The sequence below is a fragment of the Physeter macrocephalus genome, chromosome 11 (genome assembly GCF_002837175.3).
Source record: "Physeter macrocephalus isolate SW-GA chromosome 11, ASM283717v5, whole genome shotgun sequence".
NCBI classification, from domain to species: Eukaryota; Metazoa; Chordata; class Mammalia; order Artiodactyla; family Physeteridae; genus Physeter; species Physeter macrocephalus.
Genome location: NC_041224.1, coordinates 181,167,265 through 181,176,343, shown reverse-complemented (window position 1 = coordinate 181,176,343; position 9,079 = coordinate 181,167,265). Strand labels below are relative to the sequence as shown.

Sequence of the window (9,079 nt, the reverse complement as noted above, 5' to 3'; positions counted from 1 at the left end):
CGCCGATCCCTGCCGGAAGCAGAGCCCAGACGCGCCAAAAGAAGCCGAGGGGGTGGGGGAGGGCGGCGAGAGGGCAGACCACGACACGACACAACACGGGGACAGCAGACGGTGGGCGGCGGGGGGTGGCGAGGGCCGGGGGGGGGGGCAGGCGGCCAACAGAAAACGTGATGGAGGCGCCAGAGCAGCAAGGAAAGAAAAGCATGAAGAGAGGAGAGCGTAAGGAGGGCCCACCATCCCGGGAGGCCCCTGCAGGAGGCTCCAGATCTCTCTACAGGGTGCCCACGACGGGGCGCCAGGGTGCCAAGGAGCACGGTTTGGGAAACACCAAGCTAACCCATTCCTTAGGAAAGCTCTGGGACCCATTCCTTAGGAGAGCTCTGGGCCTGAATTCCGCATCTGCAAGATTGTGGCCCGCAAAGGACTGCATTCCCCAGCTCCTCAGGATAATACCTCTCCGGGAGCTATTTCGTGCCCAGGGGAAAGGTGGGGAGGCAGAGGAGGAGGTGGCTAAGGGGCGGCCAGAGCTGCGTCTTGCCCTGCAGGGGGCACGGGTGGCATCGTCCACTGGGCATGTGCCGGGCCCCCTCAAAGCTCTGCCCGGTCACCCAGAGGGCCCCGGGCTGGGACGGTCCTAGCCTCTGCAGGTGCCTTGTCCTACCCCCACGTCACAGAAGCACCTCACATGGAAGTGGGGGGCCATCTGTCCAACTTCCACTCCACGGGTGGGTAAACTGAGGCCCAGAGGGGGTACCAGCAACAGGTTAGTCAGGTCAGAGAGACAAAGCTCCCTCCACCCCACACCGTTCCGGCCTTGTCCCCGAGGACGGGTGAGCACCCACCAGGGACCCCCGCCAGGGTTCACGGGAAGTGGGGGGAGGCAAGCAGGCTGGCACAGAGGCAGCAGGAGCGAGGTCCCCAAGTTGGGGCCACCCAGCCTCCACGGACAGAGGGAAATCCTGGCTCCGCCAAAAAGGACCTCACCTCCCACTCAAAGCAGCACCTCCTTCAGGAAGCCCTCCATCCTCCCCGTCCAGGCCGAGCCTCCGCTGCCCCAGCCCCTGCAGCAGGCTAGGAACCCTCTGCTCCAGGTCCTCCTCCACGAACTTTGGGACCCTGGGTAGGGCCCGGCCCGTGTCTACAAGACTAGGGAAGCTTTGCACAGGCTCTGCTAGCCTGGACCCAAGGCAGCTGCACCCTTCACCCAGTTACTCAGTCCCGCCCTCGGCCGCCCCAGGCAGCGCTACCTCTAGCCTACCATGGGGTCAGGAGGCCAAAGCCTCAATCTCCTGGCATCTGGCTGTAAAATGAGTGCAGATGTCCTGTGAACACCTGACGGGGCCCTGCCAACATGGAGGAGACACACCACGGTTCACAGCTGTGTCCCCGTGGAGCAGGCCAGGGCAGAGCACCTGGGGTGGCCCACGGGCACCTCCGTCCCCCACGGTGGCAGAAATGCCTCTGCCTGACACAGTCTGGAAAGCAACTGCCCGACTGTCCCGCTGGGCGGTTCCCACTGCCGGGAATCATCACTGGACACTCGGGAGGTGAATGACCCGGAAAGGGCCGAGCTCTGTGCTCTGGACGGGGAAGTGGGCCGCAGTCTCGACAACAGCGTGGCTGGCTGAGGGCTGCTCCATCCGGACACTAGACAGCCATGCGCACAGAATGACCCCCGGCAGCCCCTAGAACATACCAGGCCCTCTCCGCCCACCTCGCCCGCCCAGATCCAAGTCTGCCTAGAGACCGTGGCACCCAGGGCCGCTGATGGGCCGTGGTGGAGATTCACGGCACGTCTCTCCAGAAGTATTTAATTCTAGAGCCTAACATGCCGTATTTTCACATTCCAGGGCCACCTCCAACGATCAATGCCCCGGATCAGGGGAAATTACCTCATCTGAGTCCAGAAGTTCTATTTATGGTTCTAATAATCTCTCTATTGATCGCCAGGACTGTGGTCTAATTATAAATGCACTCCCACCCACCCTGAATGCACACGTAAAACCAACAGGGAGCCTTAAAGGCTCACGTTTTACGGTGTGCAGGCCGCCGGCGGGGCTGCCCAGCTAGAGGCCAGTGACCCCCACCAAAGCTCAGGGAGGCCGCACCAAGGCGCTGCGCCATCCCGCCCTCCCCCACCTCCGCTCGCCCCACTCCTCCACCTCCTGGAGCCCTCAGAGCCGCGGCCAACCCCTCTCTCCACCTGCAAGACTGCGCTCAGCTCCCTCCCAGGTAAGGAGCCCCCTGGCTACTCCCAGCAGCCTCCTCTGCCCCCATACACTTCTCGCTGGGCCCACCATCTCGGACACTTCCCTCCAGGCCCAGCGCAACGCCACCTCCTCCAGGAAGCCGCCCAGCTCTCTCGAGCCCCTCGGCACATTCCCCCCGGGGAGCCCAGCTCTCGGGCCAGGAGGCACCACGGGACTGGCACGGCAGAGGCTGGCCTCCCTCTTCTTGGCCTCACCCAGGACTTAACAAATGCAGGAGTCAGAAGCAGTGAGGCCACGCCCAGGGTGCGTGGTCACACCAACTGGAGGCTAGTTCAGACCCAGAAGTTCTTCCCGGGAGCCCCCTGTGCACCCCAGGCTACTGAGGGCCAGGGAGGCCCCAAGGACAGGGCAGCCTCGGGCGGACCAGCTCCAGCAGCGAGTCACAGGGGGGCCAGCTCCCAGCAAGGGCAGGGTCTCGCCAAGGGCCACCCTGGAGGCGGCAACGTCCAGCCAGCACATCTCAGTGCCTTCAGAGGGGCCAGCAAGCCCAGAGGCGGGGGCAGGGCGGGGGTCAGTCCCGCCCGGGCGCTGTACGGACTTTGCCCCAAGAGCTGGGGGCCCTCCTCGTGCCTCCATGTCCCACAGCCCCACGGGGCACGGAGACCCCAGGAGACGTCTGCCTCGCGCTCTAGTTCAGAGGCACTTGCTGGGCGAGTTGGTGCGGCTGGCGCTGTGGCGACTGGAAAGGCTTTCACAGCCACCTACCCGTCTCCCTGCCCCTGGGGCTCCACGGGGGGCGGACGATACAGCCACAGACACTTGCGCCGCACCGCCACCTGCTCCCCGCCGGCCGCGACCCCACCCCCGGCTCTGTCTCCCAGTAAGGCCTCCCCACCTCCATGCACAGAGACCAGTCCCTCCGCTTACAGGGTCCCTTCTACTTTGTCGCCCGGTGAGCCCCTATTCCGGGCACTGCTGGGCCCCCAGGAGAAGGCACCCCACCCCCCCATGTCGCGCAGGGCTTGGGCCTCCTGGGGAAAGGCCCTCCCGGCACCCAGCACACCTGGTCCCATGTACCACCAAACCCAAAGCAACTCCCTCCAGCGTCCCAGGAAACCCCCGATCCAATAACCCACCCTCTCCCGACCCCCCCTACCCTGGTACGCCTTCTCTTAGAAGGAAGACTGGGGGGGGCACAGAGGACACTTGGGAGAAACTCCCACCAGCGAAGCCCTGTGACCGAGGCGGGGCCGGGCCCCCAGCTCCACCCTCCGGAGCCGGGGTCATCTCAGGCTGCGGGGCCCTCCCTGAGCGCACCCAGCCCAGGTCCGGGGCACCCCCGGCACCCCTGGTGCCCAGAGCTGGTTCCACGGAGGCTATGCCACTGCTGTGGGTGACAATCTGGTGGGCCTGAGGAGGGGAGCCCCGGAGCGGGGAGGGGGGGTATCCCGCAGTCACCCAAAAAGAGGCGGCTCCTGAGAGGCCAGGCCCCGTGTAAGCCAGAATGGGGTCCGCACCACCTGCAGGCCTCCCGCTACCCTCCAGGCCTCTGTCACCTGTTCAAGGGGCAGGGCTGTGTCACCCAGGGCTGCTGCGCTCCAGGCAGCAGAGCCTGGACGGGGAGGCACCAGGAGGAGGCGTTGGATGACGGTCTGGTCTTGTCCCAGCAGCCCACAGGGCCCTTCCGCCAGCCCACGGCGCCACGTGTGCTCTCAGAGTGGCCAAACCGTCCCCAGCCACACGCCTGTGCCAGGTGGAAGGGATGCTCCAGGGGACACAAGAGGAGCCTGCCCCCCAGTGACCTCGCAGGCTGACTTGACGGGGGCCTTGGGAACGTCTGGGGCCTCCTCCAAAAGGCACAGCCCCCCTGCTGTAGGGGCGACGTGCTGCAGGGCACCCACTGAGCTGGGCACTCGGGCCCTGAGAGCGCCCAGCCCCGACCGGCTGGACGCGTCCTGCCCGCTGTCCCAGGGGGCCCGCAGCCCGCCGCGCCCCGGGCACTCACCAGGCACGTCGGTGGCAGGAAGCTGTTGACCCTCGAGACGCTCCACATGCCCTCTAGGCACTGCTGGGCCTGGATGGTGACCGTGCTCAGTGCCCCGCCCAGGCCGGCGGGTGCCACCGACACCTGGACGCTGGGCCCGGACGGCCAGGCCAGCCCCTTCCTCCCGTCTGGCGCCGCTCGGCCCAGCTGCCGCCCCACCGGGCCCACCAGCGCCGGTCCACCCCTTGGGCTGGTGGCAGCGCCGGGGCTGGGGGGCGGCAGTCCCAGGCCTCCCTGGGGGGCGTCAGGGTCCTCGCAGCTGGTGGGCGCCTGCAGCAGCCGCAGAGCCTCCCGCGTGAGCTGGGCCAGGTGCGTGGTGCAGACGTCACAGCAGCGCTCAGCCTCCGGGCGACACACAGGTGGCTCGTCAAGAAGCAGAGCTGAGAGGCACGGGTCCTGGGGGAACGGGACAAAGGGATCAGTGCCTGGGTGCCAGGACTCACCGCCTGGTCCGCACGTCCACGGCGCCAGCGCGCGTGGCGGCCGCTGCACCATCCATAGCTGACTAATAAGCCCCGAACGGTGTCGTCGGCACACACGCAGCAGGAGATCATCATCGGGGCCGGAGAGTGAGGCTCGCGGCGCCCTTGACGACTGCCCAGCTCCTCCTGCCGTCGTCACCACGCTCGCTCACGGCTAACGAGGCATTCGCACGCTCCCCGACGTGCGGCCAGCAGCCAAGGCCAAGGCCGCCCGGCCGAGGAGCAGCCAGGGGGCCGGCAGAACAAGGCAACGTCTATTCCAGAGCCAGTGGAGGTGGGGCCGGGGGGCTGGAGACCCTCTCTGCAAAGGCAGGCTTTGCGGCATCTCCGGCCCTGCTCCACAGGGCCGAGCTGGCGATTCCAGGTCCACAGGAAGACAGAGGCTGAACGCGGCCAGCAGACACAGGAGGCAAGGCTCGATGGCCTCCACGATCCATCCCGGGCATGGACTTGGTCCCTGCAGCCCATCCCCTGCCCTGCACTGAGGGAGACACACGGGTCTAACTGTGAGCCTGGTAACCAGAGAGGGCTAAGAACAGGAGCCAGGGGAGCCCAGAGGAGGCCCTCGCCTAGCCTGGAGGTCAGGGAGGGCTTCCTGGAGGAGGTGACATCTCTGGAAGAAAGAAGAGGAGGAGGGAGCCAATCCTCAGAAGGAAACTCACTGGAGGGAAGCCATCAAGAGTCCCATTCCCGGGGCCCAGCCCTTGCACCTCGACCCCCCACCAGGCTCTGCCTCAGCCCCTCCCCAGGGCAGCCCCGCAGGGCTCCGGGTCTGTGCTGGGACCGGCCCCTCAGCATCCTTGCCCCTTCCCCGGGCGGCAAGCCCCAACCACAGGTGCCTGGCTGGGACGTCCCCTCAGCAGAGCATGAGCCCAGCACGTCTGTGGCTGTGACCACCCAGGACTTTCCCAGCGCCACCTGACACAGCAAACCCCAAACGCGGGCCTGGGTCTCCAATTCAGCCAGCTGGTGGACTCGGTCGGCCCCATCCCTCCCCGTCACCCCAGCCTGGACCCGCTGCAAATCTGCAGAGCCGGGGCCTTCCCCCCTCCCCGGCCACACTTCTCCCGAAAGGTTCTAGGCAAGGCCGGGCCCCAGTCCAGCGGCCCTCTTGGCCAAAAAAGGACGACGACCTCCGCGAACCCTCAGATGCGGAAGCCGTAAGCACCATGCAGAAGGGGTGCCCCGTCCATCCCAGCAGGGCTCCCCGAGCCTGCCCTGTGGCCAGCCTGACCAGGGTCCACAGACGCCTGGGAGGGCTCCAGGGGGCGAGAGCTGAGGCGGAGGGCCTTGCCATGAAAGCACGCTCTGCTGGTCCAGCATCAGCAGGCCATCGCTCTGCTTCTGTGTCCCCAGGACAGGCAGACCGCGGAGGTGTTTCAGTTTCGGTCCAGATCACCACAATAAAGGGGGTATTGAAATAAGGCGAGTCCCGTGAGTTCTTTGGTTTCCCAATTATAAGAGCTATGTTTACACCGCACTGTAATCTGTTCAGCATGCAACAGCATCGTGTCTAAAAAAGACAATTTAACGTTAAAAAACAGCACGGATTTAAAAATGACGCTGTCAGAAAAACAGCGCTGACAGACTCGCCGGACACAGGGCTGCCACAAGGCCTCGGCTCGCAGAAAACACCGCACCTGTGAAGCGCGGTAAAGCAAAGCACGTCCGAGCGGGTGCGCCGGCGCCGCCCCACGCTCCCGGCAGCCTCGGCCAGAGAGCTGCCCCCTCACACGCCCCCGGGCAGGCCAGGTCGAATGACAGCGTGACCCCAGCCAGGCCAGGCCTTGCCAGCTACCTGATTTACGGGCCACTCTGGAAGGCCTGGCTTTTCTCCGGCTGGGGCTGGCGGGCCCCAGAGCCTCGGAAGCGCCCGGCATGTCTGGTCCCAAACAGCGACACCACCCCCGCCTGCTGCTCCCCCGTGGGGCCCCGGGGAGGCCCGGAAATGCCGCGGGGACCCCACTCGTGTTGCCCGTGGGCCACAGATGGAATCCAGACGGCGGCCCAGCCACGCCTGGCTCACATGGGCTGGCTGTCACTCCATCCCCCACCCCCAACCCTGCCAGTTTTCCAGGCCCGGCCCTGATGACTCTGGTTTTTCCACTCAGCGGGAGGCAGCTAATGGTGGGCTGGTGAGAGGGCAAGGGAGGGCGGCCCGCTAGAGCCATTAACCGACTTGAAAGGCGGCCCAGACCCCCCCACCCCCCTGCCCAGGCCCAGCTGCCCATTGTTCTAGGGCCTTCGCTTCCGGGGAGCCCTGGCACACCCTCCGCGGCCTGCACGGGAGGAGGCGGAAGGGAAGTGGGAAGCGCAGGGCGTGGGGGGCTGCTAACGGCCCTGGGCCCGCACCAGACCCCCACACGCGGCCACGGAAGCCCCCCGCCTGGGTCCCGCCCCCAGCCGGTCCCGAGGAATTCAGGGGGGGCGCCAGGGAGGCCCCAGCGGCCCCAGGCCTCAGGCTCTGAGCATCAAAGCCCCACGTGGGAGCCACAGGGGTCTGCTCTGGGAGGAGAGAGCCCCCAGGCTCAAGCACCCCCCACACAGGGAGACAAGCCCAGGGCTGCCCGGTCACCTGCTCGGTGAGCCAACTGCGGGGGTTTCCGCGCTCGTGGACCCCCAGGCCGCGGTCTCCGGAGCCCAGCCTCACAAGTTCCCAGGAGGGCCAGGCCCGGCACACCCGGGCCCACCCCGTGGCCAAAGCCCCCTTGAGGGGCCAAGTACCCCCCTGCAGCAGTGGCAGCCGAGCCAGCCCACCCCTTGGGGGGCCCTCACATGATCCCTGCCGGAGGCCTGGCTGATCCCCCGGGCCTTGAGGGGCTCCCGGAGTGGGGCAGGGCAGGCCCGTCTCTCCAACCTCTGTCTCCTGTCACACACGTGAGATGGCAAAGGCCAAGAGGGAGGAGGGACCCACCTGGGGTGACCGCACGGAGAGCCCAGCGGACCCTGAGCCCCTCAGACAGGCCAGGCAGCACCGGCTGGGCCAGCGCGGGGGCCAAAGCGGCTGCTCGGGCAGCAGCTGGGCCACTGAGCTGCCTGGGACGGTCGGTGCACGCCGGTCGCTCGGAACCGCAGCCCACACTGGAGGGTCCAGCCTGGGACCGCAAGCTTCGGGCAGGACAGGCCTAGAGCCAGGGTCCCCGCCCCCAGCACCCTGGCCCAGCGCTCGGGGCTCCAGGGAGGGGGCCACTCCCGGGATGGGCACCCTGGGACCCCAGAAGGTGAGGGGTGACGGCACCTTCCGCGCCACCTGCCGACCCCTGGGCAGCCCTCAGGGAGACAAAGGCCCCTCCCCATTCCTCAGCCACCGCTTCCCCCCCCCCCACCACAGCCAACAATCCTCAGACCCAGCACAGGCGGGGAGCTGGGGGAGGCCTGCCCGGAGCAGCCCTCCCTTCCCCGGGCCTGGCCTCCTCTCCCAGCCCTGGGGCGGCTCCTGGCAGCTCCAGGGTCCACAGGCCCAAGCCCCCAAGGGGTCACAGCCCCAGGTTCCAGAATTTTAACCCCTGAAAGCCCCGGCCACCGTGCAGCCTGGCACCCACCCCTCCCCTCCGGAGCCCAGCACCTTCAAACAGACAGTAGTTTTCCTGCTGCAAAATGTTACTTTTAGTTTCCTCTTTGTGGTCTAATTAAACAGACATTTTACTTGCATTTGGAAAATGTTTTTCTTAATTTGATTCAATTCAGCGTTGTGCACCACCTACCCTCCATGCTGCCTGGCTTTCAGGGAGCCTCCCCGCTCTTAAAAATGATGACCTCTCATTCTTCGCTTTGTCTCTGGGTCTCCAAGTTGCTTTAAGTAATCCTTCCATTTGCTCTGTGAGGGAGTCCTGGAGGGGGCCGCTGCCCCACCATCACCACCAGGAGAGGCTTCCCCAGCCCGGCCGGCCAGGCCCCCCCGCAGGGCAGGAGGGGAGCTGACCAGAAGCCCCCCACCCCACCGCCACGGATGCCCCCCGGGAGGGGGTGGGAAGGGGCTCCATCCCCAATTCAGAAAAGCCCCCAGGCCGCAGGGCTATGAGGTGACCCTCTCTGAGCCCCCATCACCCCGTCTATTAAGGGGGCCCTGGCACCCACGGGCAGGGCAGCTAGGAGAGCACGCGGGCCCAGAGGCCAGCCACACGGTCAGGCTCGACAGGCAGGCGCTGCGCAAAGCCCCACCAGCCACAGCTCCCTCCACCCCATCCTCCCTTCTCTCCACAAACAAAGCAGCTGGGCCGTGACCCCGCGCGGCCCCCTTTTCCGGAGTTGACAACAGGTCCAGGAAGGGACCCCTGGCTGCCGGGCCGGGCGCTGCCCTGCCAGGCTCTGCTGTCGAGGACATTCCCAGGTCGCGTGGAGCG

General features: G+C 66.6%; 1 protein-coding gene across 1 annotated transcript in view; it reads right to left on the bottom strand.

Moving 5' to 3' along the window:
* Positions 1-9,079, bottom strand: part of KIF26A (kinesin family member 26A) — a 52,665-nt gene that overhangs the window by 35,040 nt on the left and 8,546 nt on the right. Inside the window, exon 3 of the mRNA XM_024130986.3 lies at positions 4,216-4,650. Within this exon, the coding sequence (XP_023986754.1) occupies positions 4,216-4,650 (435 nt within the window). The remainder of the gene's footprint in view (positions 1-4,215; positions 4,651-9,079) is intronic.